This window comes from Palaemon carinicauda, chromosome 38, assembly GCF_036898095.1.
Source record: "Palaemon carinicauda isolate YSFRI2023 chromosome 38, ASM3689809v2, whole genome shotgun sequence".
NCBI lineage: Eukaryota > Metazoa > Arthropoda > Malacostraca > Decapoda > Palaemonidae > Palaemon > Palaemon carinicauda.
The window spans coordinates 2,345,265-2,360,264 of record NC_090762.1 but is presented as its reverse complement, the minus strand read 5'-3'; the positions used below and the strand labels follow the sequence as shown (position 1 = coordinate 2,360,264).

General features: G+C 35.2%; 1 protein-coding gene across 1 annotated transcript in view; it reads right to left on the bottom strand.

Annotated features, from left to right (window-relative positions):
* Positions 1–15,000, bottom strand: part of LOC137630371 (uncharacterized) — a 603,704-nt gene that overhangs the window by 12,689 nt on the left and 576,015 nt on the right. Inside the window, exon 3 of the mRNA XM_068361804.1 lies at positions 1,158–1,616. Coding sequence (XP_068217905.1) covers positions 1,158–1,256 — 99 coding nt within the window. The 5' untranslated portion in view covers positions 1,257–1,616. The remainder of the gene's footprint in view (positions 1–1,157; positions 1,617–15,000) is intronic.

Below are 15,000 nucleotides of genomic sequence, written 5' to 3'. Positions count from 1 at the left end.
ATTTTTCAATGTTACCGTAGTCTTGTCCTATGCTAATTGAATAAAACGATTTTAGTCCTTTATCTGTAGCTCTGCAACATTGGTCTTCGGAATCCCTGGTTAAACCCCTATATAGCGACCATATATCTATGGTAAAACAACAGCTTTAGCCATTCGGACTGTCTCACCCTTTTCAACTTCACTAATTTGATTTACTCGTTAAATACTCCAAAATTCCATGGTTTTTAAAGTCTCCTGTATTATTATTTTTTATTTCAACTATTGAAATATTCCTTAGAAATTTCAATTTAAAAAGTTTTTTAATAGACCGTAAATTTTAATGATTTTATTTAGTTGCTAAATTGTAGTTTCAGTCACCAGAATCATACAGTTGAAGTTCACTTTCTGTTTATTATTGCAATCTTTTCTTCTCGAGGAAACGCAGTTTTTGATGTTTCACGAGGTTCCGTTTAGCTCCAGCTACACCTTTTTCTGTATCTGGATAGTTTTATATCAGTTTGATTGCCAAGGATTACCTTTTTTGTTTTATTGAAAATTTATGGGTCTCATTGTGCTTCAAATTGTATGGTCACTACTTTGGGGTATTTTTAAAGTTTATTCTGTAACATATTTTAGCTCATGTATTAATCCATACAGCTAATTTTAGTTTGATTGCTGGTTGCTGATCTCCTTTCTACAAATTTTGCTATTCTGAGTGTGCCTCGTTTAGCAATAACTCCTTCGAAAACAAATTTTGATAAAGTTCAAGTCAAGTATCCGTTTCACGAGCAGCTCGTGAACATTACTCCTAACGTAACATTTGACCGTAGTTCTTTATAGCGTTAGTCGTCAGCTTGGGTATTTAATCCAGTACATTAGCTTTTTCTACTGTTTTGCTTTTTAATTATTGGTTGACTTAGGTTATCATGAGATTTATTCCAATGCATCAGTAATAAGATTGATTTTTAGGTATTTGTTCTTCATCTGTTTATTGTATTACTTGACTGTTTATGCTCTATCCTATGTAGATGATTAAATCAATTTAAAATATATACCATCAGACCAGAATGGGCTGAATTTAGTTTTGACTATTCTTATTGGCTTTAATACCCAATACCTACGCTCGAAATACAGTGGAAAGAGTTGTCTGCAATCAGCATGTTCCTTCTGTGACTCACCTGTTTACTCGTGAGAATGATGAAGATGATGAAAGCGCTGGAGACGAATGTGATCACCATGGCTGCGGTGAGCACCACTCCTATCACCAGCAGAAGCATGGCGCTGCTGACGATGACAATGATAAGAATGTCGTACGACTGTTATCTCTGCTGCTGCTGCTGCCTTCACCACCCGTTCTCCCCCTCTTTATTTTCACCACCGCCACCACCACCTCCACCACCAGTGTTCACCACATAGTTCCACAGAACATGGCTCTCCACCGTTCACCACCAGTACAGTCACTCCCGCCTCATACCTCATCACTCATGTTTCAAACGGACCGCTTATGTCTGAGGAAATCTTCGGGTCTGCTCACTCACTTCTGATGCATTTGGCTCGCCTCACCAGAAGCTCTCTCGCCTCTACTTTCTGAAGCCCTTGCGGGGATCCATCTCTGCTAGACGTTGTGTTCACATCAACTGCAATGAAGAAAGGGATGTTCAGTTGGAAATCTATCGTTGCAAAAGCTCATATATAAAAAAGGAAAAGCGTTCGCCTCAACTGCAATGAAGAAAGGGATGTTCAGTTGGAAATCTATCGTTGCAAAAGCTCATATATAAAAAAAGGAAAAGCGTTCGCCTCAACTGCAATGAAGAAAGGGATGTTCAGTTGGAAATCTATCGTTGCAAAAGCTCATATATAAAAAAGGAAAAGCGTTTGCCTCAACTGCAATGAAGAAAGGGATGTTCAGTTGGAAATCTATCGTTGTAAAAGCTCATATATAAAAAAGGAAAAGCATCCGCCTTAACTACAATGAAGAAAGGAATTTAGTCTGAAATCTATAATTACAAATACTCATAAATAAAAAAGGAAAAATTTATATTTCTATAGAAATATTAAACCAATTACATGTTTGCATCGAAAAGAAAATTAAAGGATCTACATATACAGAAAAAATCGTATATTTTCATATACATTTAAAATCAAATACAAGTTTGTATTGAAAAGAAAGTTAAAGGAACTACATATACAGAAAAAAAAACGTATATTTTCATATAAATTTAAAACCAAATACAAGTTTGTATTGAAAAGTAACTTAAAGGTTCTACATATGAAGATTCCTGAAGAATTTCAAAGGGATTAAATTGCTATTCAATCGTAAGGTTGTATATTAGTGCTAGCAAACCTTTAACAAAAGCATTATAGATTATGGACCTTTGAAATGGATCCATTTTTCATTGAATGAAATTAATTATATATTCAGTCCAACCAAATTAAATGCCGTTATTTATGTAATATTGATTCATATGGGTAAAACCATAAACTTATTTTCCCCTTTGCTTTCTCATAACCTGCAAGGAAGACATCAGTAGAATACAAATATAGCTTAAAAAAAGGAATTCAACAAAGAGAATTGCTTGTTGCAAGCACATGCGATCTGTAGATTCATACCGAATGTCTGTTATAAAACAAATTGACATGACGAAATTATGTTCTTGACTGGGAAGGGGGGGGGGGAGGGTGTTCCATAGTTTCGATTTTAAGAAGAAAGAGAGAGAATTTGATTATACTTGTATTTTAACTTTTATTTTCCTGTTTATTGATTTACTTATTTGTGTATTTATTGAAATGGCGTATTAAAGACAGCCATGTGTAGTGTTGGTGAATCATATTAGAGCTTTTATTATTATTATTATTATTATTATTATTATTATTATTATTACTACTTGCTAAGCTACAACCCTAGTTGGAAAAGCAGAATGCTATAAGCCAGAGGCTCCAACAGGGAAAATAGCCCAGTGAGGAAAGGAAACAAGGAAAAATAAAATATCTTAAGAAGAGTAACATCAAAATAAATATATCCTATATAAACTATACATTTTTTAACAAAACAAGAGGATGAGAAATGGGATAGAATAGTGTGGCACTAGCCAAGATTAGAGAACAATGGTTTGATTTTGGGGTGTCCTATAAAATTTGCTTACCATAGCTAGTTAGTTCCTGTATTTCTCGTCTACTTTTCTTGCCATAAAATGGAAAGGTTTTTTGTATTTTATTTAGACAACAGAGCTTAGTATAACTTTATAAGTGAATTAAACTTCTGATATGTTTAGAAGCTTTCGTATACTACTCTTGACGTAAAAAAAGCATTTAATTTTTTCATATTTTGTTGAGAGAATAGATCTTCGTTTAGCTTTATAAGTAGATTAAATTTTTGCTATGTTTAGATGCTTCTAATTTACTTAAGAGGGGGGATTTTTATTTTGGGTTTAAATATTTTGCCCCTTTTTTCTGAGGGAAATATCACTGTTATATGATAAGTACATAAAACGAGGAATATTTTATTGTATTTTATCTTTATAAACTCTCTTTTGTATTATTATTATTATTGTTATTAAGCTACAGCCCTAGCTGGAAAAGCAGAATGCTATAAACCCAGTGGCTCCAACAGGGAAAATAGCCAAGTGAGGAAAAGAAACAAGGAGAAATAAAATATTTTAAGAAGAGTAACATTAAAATAATCCTATATAAACTATGAAAACTTTAACAAAACAAGAGGAAGAGAAATAAGATTCGAATAGTGTGCCCGAGTGCATCCTCAAGCAAGAGAACTTTAACCCAAGACAGTTGAAGACTATGGTACAGAGGCTATGGCACTACCTGACATTAGAGAACAATGGTTTGAGTTTGGAGTGTCCTTCTCCTAGAAGATATTACCTAGTGGTATGACTAGGTTCATATAAAAGAAACTTGCCTTCAGTTTAGTACAATATATATCAACATATATCTATAACTGTCTAAGTACGTCACTTTCAACCAAAAGGCAAGTGCTCTATCGTCACATATGTTAGTAAGAGAAAAATTGGGTGGGATTTTACGGAATAATTAATGATTTAAAAAGAGAATATAACGCAGTATCCAATACTCCGAATTTAGATTACACTTAAGATATTCAGGCTACGAAATGCCAAACCACGAGATTGGTGGGTTTTCAGTTCCTCTGTAAATCGAAAATAAATATTTTCAGATCAATAAATGACGACATATTGACCATTGGTGCTGTTGAGAATAGCTAGGTTATCCGAATCATTCATTATTCAAGATATTTGGCTCATAGCTGTTCCCCAGGAGTTGGTTTGTTGCAATTTATAGCTTGGGAGAGCCTAGATGACCCTGGTCTTAATCTTGTGCTGTGCTGTGGAGTGTTACCAACAATGTTTATGTCACAGGAGTTGGTTTGTTGCAATTTATAGCTTGGGAGAGCCTAGATGACCCTGGTCTTAATCTTGTGCTGTGCTATGGAGTGTTACCAACAATGTTTATGTCACAGGAGTTGGTTTGTTGCAATTTATAGCTTGGGAGAGCCTAGATGACCCTGGTCTTAATCTTGTGCTGTGCTGTGGAGTGTTACCAACAATGTTTATGTCACAGGAGTTGGTTTGTTGCAATTTATAGCTTGGGAGAGCCTAGATGACCCTGGTCTTAATCTTGTGCTGTGCTGTGGAGTGTTACCAACAATGTTTATGTCACAGGAGTTGGTTTGTTGCAATAATTTATAGCTTGGGAGAGCCTAGATGACCCTGGTCTTAATCTTGTGCTGTGCTGTGGAGTGTTACCAACAATGTTTATGTCACAGGAGTTGGTTTGTTGCAATTTATAGCTTGGGAGAGCCTAGATGACCCTGGTCTTAATCTTGTGCTGTGCTGTGGAGTGTTACCAACAATGTTTATGTCACAGGAGTTGGTTTGTTGCAATAATTTATAGCTTGGGAGAGCCTAGATGACCCTGGTCTTAATCTTGTGCTGTGCTGTGGAGTGTTACCAACAATGTTTATGTTAAAGGTTACGCAACATCTAGCCTTCATTGATTAATTGTTTGAAGAAATATGTTTTTCATTAAATATTGCGCGAAGGGTATTCAATACATGTTGTCTTGTTTTGTTGTAGTTTTTTAAGTTTATATAGGAAATATTAATTTTAATGTTGTTACTATTTTTAAAATATTTTGTTTTTTCTTATTTCCTTTCCTCACTGGGCTATTTTCCCTATTGGAGCCCCTGGGCTTATAGCATCCTGCTTTTCCAACTAGGATTGTAGCTTAGCATTTGATAATAATAATAATAGTAGATCATTTTTTTTAAACGAGATATATTGGGTTATGGTAAGAAAAACATAGATATATTTCCCTTTTAGTTTGTCGACCAAAATGGCCATATGTAAAAATCTGGGAAATAATCAAGTAATGGAATGTTTCGATCAAGAAAAGAAGCCTTTGAATACGAAAGAGTTTTATTGGAATAATACACAAGATAATTGAAACTAAAATTATCCTTGAAAGCTCCGACTCGGTTATGAACGTATTTTCTTTGTTGTGTAACCATGTCCCATTTTAATTAGTTTAAGAAGTTTCCATCAGAATATTATGGAGATAAGCTACTTAAGTTAAAATTCCATTTAGGAACAAAGCGATTCAATTTACTTATATTAGTCAGTTTTAGACGGAAATCGTTCGCCATCAGAGAGGTGACCTAACATCATTTGCCTATGAAAACTCCACTTTAAGAATTTCCTTTTTTATCAAAGGTTTGGAAACTGAAGTAGCAAAAAAACTTAAACTTTCCACAACTTGAGATTGGACAGAGATTCTATTCAGCTGATTAACCCTGCGAACGCAGACTCGAGAGAGAGAGAGAGAGAGAGAGAGAGAGAGAGAGAGAGAGAGAGAGAGAGAGAGAGAGAGAGAGAGAGAGAGAGAGAGCCTTATTGCCTTATTGCATGTTTGGGTTCCCCCAGGTCCCTCAGTGTGAGGCACCTAGTATATCCACCAGAGAATTGCTAATGCATCTTCCGGTGTATTTTGCATCTTCCAGTCTTGGATGGTCTGGGATGCATCTTAGAGAGAGAGAGAGAGAGAGAGAGAGAGAGAGAGAGAGAGAGAGAGAGAGAGAGAGAGAGAGATTTGTTTTAATAAATTTATTGCGGCCATTGGCGTCAGACATTTTAGTACATGGTAACAGTAATATCGTTTACATCTATATAGTAATTAAGTTATGCCAAAAGATCACAGAATAAAATTTAGATAATTAAGTACATATTAAAAATCATGTTTTTTTCACATCTATATATTATAGGTTATACAAAGGAATTCATATGGAATACAAAATAAAGTTTAGTTTGATTTCGTAGGTAGGTTGTACCTCTCTTTGGTTAATATTACAACACAGTCAATTTAATAAAAGGTAATGATTATTCAGTATCCACCTAAGTGGAGAGAGAGAGAGAGAGAGAGAGAGAGAGAGAGAGAGAGAGAGAGAGAGAGAGAGAGAGAGAGATTCTATCTCAAAAGAGAGAGAGAGAGAGAGAGAGAGAGAGAGAGAGAGAGAGAGATTCTATCTCAAAATTCCTTTTTAGAAACAAATCCTCACTCTAAGGGTTAGGTCAAAGTTCATCCGTCCTACAAAACCTTTCATTGCTACACGTTACGGAATAATTATGTTCCGTCTCTGTTTTTCTTAAAGAGAGTCCGGAGGCAGAAACAAGGTCTCCTGCCCATTTCACATCTTGAAAAACTCCCCTATGGCCTTGCTAACATTAGAGCAACTCAATTCAACCAATGATCTTCCTAACCGGGTGGTTGAATCAGTAGAACTTCATAAGTTCAAAATTGCTGCAAAAGTTCAAAATTGCTGTAGATATTTTATGTTGAACAGGCTGACATAAGTCTTTTTATAATTTATGTATGACATATCTGTTTTGATGTTGTTACTGTTTTTAGAATAATTTAAAGTTTATTTGTTCTCATCGATTATTTATTTCCTTATTTCCTTTCCTCAGTGGGCTATTTTTCCCTGTTGGAGCCCTTGGCTTATAGCATCTTGCTTTTCCAACTAGGGTTGTTGCATGGCTAATAATAATAATAATAATAATAATAATAATAATAATAATAATAATAATAATAATAATGGTTTTGCATTTATGAGAAACCTGCAATATTCTATTTCCAATGTTATTTCATCATTACTTGACATGAATCTCTATGACGATTATATTATCCTTCACATATCTGAATATTTATTAATGATATTGACGAATTATTTTTATTTTGACCACCGGGTTGCAAATACATAAAATAATAGTGTTGACCCAGGTGTGGCATATCGATAGCTTAGCATTTAATAATAATAATAATGATAATAATAATAATAATAATAATAAGAAGAAGAAGAAGAAGAAGAAGAAGAAGTAGTAGTAGTAGTAGTAGTAGTAGTAGTAGTCGATCGAACAAATAGACTTTTTTATGAAAAAAGTTTTTATAATTATGTAGAATTTGGGAGTATTCAAATCATTATTAGAGTTTTCATACACCCTCGTGACTTATGAAAGAATCAAAGGGAATAGTCATATGCCTCTTTCCTCAATCTACAACTGAAGAAATCAAATTTCTCGATTCCAATACAGATCCATCTAAGGAATAATCCATTTGCGTTCAATGACATGACTTTGCTTCCTGTGTTTCTTACCTTTGCCGTCAAGGACACAATGTATAAGATATGATATAAGAAAATGGCGACTGCCGAAAACATAACTGGTGTTCCTCGCGTTGGAATTGATGTGATTTATTTGATTGTAGAGAACAAAATTTCATAGGCTTTGTGATACGTATTCGACATCTTATGTCCCATCTCTTCTATATAATGAAGAGCAATTGTAATATATATGTGTGTGTGTATGTTTATATATGTATATATATATATATATATATATATATATATATATATATATATATATATATATATATATATATATATATATATATGTATGTATATGTATGTATAGGTGTATATGTAAATACACACACACACATATATATATATATATATATATATATATATATATATATATATATATATATATATATATATATATATATATATATATATATATATATATATATATATATATATACTGTATATATATATTTATACAAATGTATATATATAAATGTGTATATATATAATATAAATTGATAGTATATATATATTATATATATTGTATATATATTGGCATGTATATACAGTATGTATGTATATATACATATATATATATATATACACACATATTCATTTATTTATTTCCGGTCACGCTCAATGGCACTGCCAGACGTTATAATTCCCCATCCCTTGGGTAGGAGGGGTGGTTGAATGTGTGTGTGTATATTGCATGCGCGTGCGCATACCTACCTAAATATTTATCCGTCATTTTGACGTGACGCGTATACTAGTATATGTATAGATTTCTTCTCTTTTAGGTGAGGAGGTTACCGATCAATGGCAAATGACTTGAAGTGGTCTTTTTAGGGCTAGCGAGGGATGGTCTACATTTATGAGATATTTTGCTGGTAAATATGACTATGATCACATGCGATAAATATTCGTGCCATATATAGAAAAAAAAGTGAATTATACATGAATATTTTTTGGGGACAAGATGAAACAAAAGGAGAATATGTAACTACATTGTAAATTTGTGATAACCATACAAATCAAAATATATTTCTCTTTACACATACACACACACTCACACACACACACACACACACACACACACACACACACATATATATATATATATATATATATATATATATATATATATATATATATATATATATATATATATATGAGTGTGTGTGTGTGTGTGTGTGTGTGTGTATTTCGATACAGTATGTAAACAGGCCCTTATTCTCTATGATATAGGGGAGATGTATGTGTAAAGAGAGAGAGAGAGAGAGAGAGAGAGAGAGAGAGAGAGAGAGAGAGAGAGAGAGAGAGAGAGAGAGAGAGAGAGAGTGAGAGTCGTAGGCGATAAATTAAATATCGACCTTAAGACTGACCTTGGTATCGACATTGATTAAGTGATTGGTCAATTTATCAAAAACATGGAAGGTATGCACATTATGTATTCCATTTTATTTCCTTTATTTCATTTTCATTCCCGAATATTTTTAAAAGATTATTACAATAACTATTATTTATCTGTTAAGAGAAGATTGTTGGTCTCGTCCTTAATGAATTTATGGATACACAATATCATCATCATCATCATCATCTCCTCCTACGCCTATTGACGCAAATGGCCTCAGTTAGATTTCTCCAGTCGTCTCTATCTTGAGGTTTTATTTCAGTACTTCTCCATTCATCATCTCCTACTTCATGCTTCATAGTCCTCAGCCATGTAGGGCTTGGTCTTCCAACCTTTCTAGATCCTTGTGGAGCCCAGCTAAAGGTTTGGTGAACTACTCTCTCTTGGGGTGTGCGAAGAGGATGCCCGAACCATCTCCATCTATCCCTCATCATGATCTCATCCACATATGGCACTTAGTAATCTCTCTTATGGTTTCATTTCTAATCCTGTTCTGCCATTCAACTTTAGTAGTTTTGAGAACAATTCTCAAATCTAAATCTATTGGAGATTGTCTTATTGCATTAACATATCTCATTTCCATACAGTAACACCGATCTTACTAAACTGATAAATAGTCTGACTTTTATATGTAATTTCGGGCGATTTGATTTCCAAATTTTACTTAACCTAGCCATTCTCTGATTTTCCTTTTCAAAACTTTCACTGAACTGTAATTCTAAAGACCCTCTATTGGAGATCACAGTTCCTAGATACTTCTATGATTCTACCTCATTAATCCTTTCTCCTTCCAATGATAATTTCATCTTCCTCTGCATACACGATACACAAGATTTTTAGTAATTTTAGTAATTTTGATAATTCTAATAATTTCAATAATGATTATAATTTTATATATTTTGATATTTTTATTGATTTTAATAATAATAATAACAGTAATTTTAATAATTTTGATAATTATAATATCAATAATTTTTATAATTATAATAAGGCAGAGGTATGTCGTAGCCAAAGTGGTATGATAATGGATCTGCTAAAAAAAAAAAAAAACTTATCCGGTATAATGATAATTACAGTTGATTAATTTTATATATAGAAAATACATTACAAACCTTAAACATACAAATGACGAAGGCGAATAGTTTGTACTTGTTATGAGCATAATTAATAATATAATTACTTTAGCTGAAAAAATAATTGGAGAAGTGAAATATAAATGGAGTGAGCTCTCAGTTAGCCCTGTCTACGTAGATGAGAGAACAATCAATGATTTTATCAACATCTCAATTAACCCACATTGAAAATTTAACGGTTGCTTTATTTTGGTACTAGTCAGGGCCGCCCATACTAGGTTGGTTACCTGTAAATGACGAGACTAAAATCTCCCACCATCACCAATTCTCAGTTGGCCAGCGTGGAGTTGACAAATAGCCAAACCCCAGATATGAATAAGGACTGTAAATATCACCCACGAATGGCATTTAATACCGGATTCTATCTTGGGAATATATATCCACTTGGAATTCATTTTATGGTAACAAGTTCTGGCCGGGTGGAGATTCGAACCCCCACCTGTGGGCCGGAAACCATGCCAGCAACGACTCAACCAACTCAGCTATCAAGAGAGGGGTTTCGAATCTCCACCCGGCCAGAAGCTGTTACCATAAAATGAGTTCCAAGTGGATATATATTCCCAAGATAGAATTCGGTATTAAACGCCATTCGTGGGTGATATTTACATTGATTGAAATCACGTGTGCTTGTGATATATGTTCATGAATAAGGACTTGTCTGAGACCTATGTCCTGCATTAGGAAAGAAACGGCTGCATTTGTTGATGTTGTTCTTGCTGTTTTTGTTCTTGTTCTTGTTTGTTAGTTTGGTGGACAAGTGTACACATTATAGGCGTTTAATTCTATTTTTACTGTTTCCAAAAAAAGTTTACAACTTTCTCGTTGGCTTCGGTCTCAACTTCACCTTGATTCAAATGCCATTTATATTGGTTACTTGTACCTTTATCTAATCTATTTTACTTTTCTTATTTCATGTTTTTTTCTATTCTTTTTTTTTTCTATTTTATTCCTTCTGCATTGGCCTTTGGCTTTGTATCTGTCTGCTTTTCACACTGCATTTATAACTTGGCTTGTATAATAATAGTACTGATAATAATGATATAGATAATAACAATGTTATCATCATCATCATCATTATTATTATTATTATTATTATTATTATTATTGTAATAGTTAAAGTAATTCAAGACAGAACCTGTATTCACTTCTTATAAAAATTAAGGATATGTCAGTAATTTTATATTATAAAAAAAACAAAAACCAAGAAACGTCTGGTTTAGGTCCTTACACATTCATTAATAAGCTCAGCTTATCGAAGATAGGATTTATGTTGTTATTTAGAAGGAGGGTGAATTAGATAGCTGTCGAAGATTTCAGATAAGGATCAGTGGTTCATTATTTTAGTTTAATTCTCTACTGTTCGTGAAAATTTTTTTTTTGCATATTATTAGTATTAATCTATAAATGAAATGGAAGACAGCCAGCCCTTTGATAGCCAAATGTGGAAGACAGCCAGCCTTTTGATAGCCAAATGTGGAAGACAGCCAGCCCTTTGATAGCCAAGTGCTATAAGAGTTTATCATACATCATCAGGTGTGGTCTGACTATCTTTGTTATTAATCTCATGAAGGGAATTTTTCGATTTTCATTCATCTTTTCAAACTTCTGAATGGCATTGCTTGTATTTCCTTGTTTAAAGTATTTTTCTATTGACTTTTAAATGATGAATAAATTGATAAAATTCGTTGCTTTCTATTCCTTCAGCCCATGGCTATCTATTCCTTTAGCCCATGGCGATATCAATTCCTTTAGCCCATGGCGATCTATTCCTTTAGCCCATGGCGATATGTTTCATTAGCCCATGGCGATCTATTCCTTCAGCCCATGGCGATCTATTCCTTTAGCACATGGCGATCTATTCCTTTAGCCCATGGCGATCTATTCCTTCAGCACATGGCGATCTATTCCTTCAGTCCATGGCGATCTATTCCTTTACCCCATGACGATCTGTTCCTTCAGCCCATGGTGATCTATTCCTTCAGCCCGTGGCGATCTATTCCTTCAGCCCATGGCGATCTATTCCTTTAGCCCATGGCGATATGTTTCATTAGCCCATGGCGATCTATTCCTTCAGCCCATGGCGATCTATTCCTTTAGCCCATGGCGATCTATTCCTTTAGCCCATGGCGATCTATTCCTTCAGCACATGGCGATCTATTCCTTCAGTCCATGGCGATTTATTCCTTTACCCCATGACGATCTGTTCCTTCAGCCCATGGTGATCTATTCCTTCAGCCCATGGCGATCTATTCCTTCAGCCCATGGCGATCTATTCCTTCAGCCCATGGCGATCTATTCCTTCAGCCCATGGCGATCTATTCCTTTAGCCCATGGCGATATCAATTCCTTTAGCCCATGGCGATCTATTCCTTCAGCCCATGGCGATATGTTCCATTAGCCCATGGCGATCTATTCCTTTAGCCCATGGCGATCTATTCCTTTAGCCCATGGCGATCTATTCCTTCAGTCCATGGCGATCTATTCCTTTACCCCATGACGATCTGTTCCTTCAGCCCATGGTGATCTATTCCTTCAGCCCATTGCGATCTATTCCTTCAGCCCGTGGCAATCTATTCCTTCAGCCCATGGCGATCTATTCCTTCAGCCCATGGCAATCTATTCCTTCAGCCCGTGGCGATCTATTCCTTCAGCCCGTGGCGATCTCTTCCTTTAGCCCGTGGCGATCTCTTCCTTTAGCCCATGGCGATCTATTCCTTCAGCCCATAGCGATCTATTCCTTTAGCCCATGGCGATCTATTCCTTTAGCCCATGGCGATCTCTTCCTTCAGCCCATGGCGATCTATTCCTTTAGCTCATGGCGATCTCTTCCTTCACCCCATAGCGATCTATTCCTTTAGCCCATGGCGATCTATTCCTTCAGCCCATGACGAGCGATCTATTCCTTCAGCCCATGGCGATCTATTCCTTCAGCCCATGACGAGCGATCTATTCCTTTAGCCCATGGCGATCTATTCCTTCAGCCCATGACGAGCGATCTATTCCTTCAGCCCATGGCGATCTATTCCTTTTATATGCGATCACAATAAAACCAAAATTCTCATCGCTTGATTGAAGACATCGTAAACCTACTTATGGTTTTCAAATCCTGAATGCGGCTTAGTGACGTTTGAAAACTGGATGCTTTATATTACCTACGTAGGAATGCTTAAATCTCGAGTAACAGAGAGAGAGAGAGAGGGAGAGAGAGAGAGAGAGAGAGAGAGAGAGAGAGAGCCTTATTGCCTTATTGCCTTATTTTTTGTTTGGGTTCCCCCAGGTCCCTCAGTGTGAGGCACCTCGTATATCCACCAGAGAGTTGCTAATACATCTTCCGGTGTATTTTGCATCTTCCAGTCTTGGATGGTCTGGGATGCATCTTAGGTATTTATCGAGCTGCTTTTTAAACGCATCTACGCTCACTCCTGATATGTTTCTTAGATGAGCTGGCAGCACATTAAATAGTCGCTGCATTATCGATGCTGGTGCGTAGTGGATTAATGTCCTGTGCGCCTTTCTCAGTTTACCTGGAATGCTTTTTGGTACTATTAATCTACCTCGGCTTGCTCTTTCTGATACTTTAAGCTCCATGATGTTTTCAGCAATTCCTTCTATTTGCTTCCATGCTTGTATTATCATGTAGCGTTCTCTTCTCCTTTCTAGACTGTATAGTTTTAAAAATTGCAGTCTTTCCCAGTAATCAAGGTCCTTAACTTCTTCTATTCTAGCAGTATAGGACCTTTGTACACTCTCTATTTGCGCAATATCCTTTTGGTAGTGTGGGTACCATATCACATTGCAGTACTCGAGTGTACTACGCACATAAGTTTTGTAAAGCATAATCATGTGTTCAGCTTTTCTTGTTTTAAAGTGTCTGAATAACATTCCCATTTTTGCTTTACATTTAGCCAACAGTGTTGCTATTTGGTCGTTGCATAACATATTCCTATTTAAAATTACACCAAGGTCTTTAATTGCTTCCTTGTTTGTGATTGTCTCATTATTAGGTCCCTTGTATGCATACACCATTCCTTCTCTGTTTCCATAATTTATTGATTCGAATTTATCGGAGTTAAATACCATCCTATTTATCTCCGCCCATTCATATATTTTGTTTAGATCTCTTTGTAGTGAGTTCCTATCTTCATCACAAGTAATTTCTCTACTTATTCTTGTGTCATCGGCGAAACTTCTCACTACGGAGTTTTCAACATCACAGTCTATGTCTGAGATCATAATAACAAATAGCAGTGCAGCTAATACCGTACCTTGGGGCACACCAGATATTACCTGGGCTTCATCTGATTTCTCGTCATTTGCAACCACTATCTGTTTTCTGTTTTGCAGGAATTCTTTTACCCATTTTCCTATCTTTCCCACAATATTATGCTTTCTCATTTTTTTCTCCAATATGTTATGGTCTACCTTGTCAAAGGCTTTTGCAAAATCTAGATAGATCACATCTGTGTCTTTTTCATTTATCATATTATTGTATATGTTTTCATAGTGAGCTATCAGTTGGGTCTGTGTACTTTTTCCAGGTACGAAACCGTGTTGACCCATATTAAACAAATTATTTTTGACCAAATGGTTCATTATTTTCTTTTTTATTACCCTCTCATACACTTTCATAATATGTGATGTTAGACTAACAGGTCTATAATTGCTTGCCTCTAGTCTTGATCCACTTTTGAAGATAGGGGTTATATAAGCTAATTTATGTTTAACATATATCTCGCTCATATCTATACTCTGTCTTAGCAGTATTGCAAGTGGCTTCGCGATAGTGTTTGCAGTTTTTTTTAACAAAA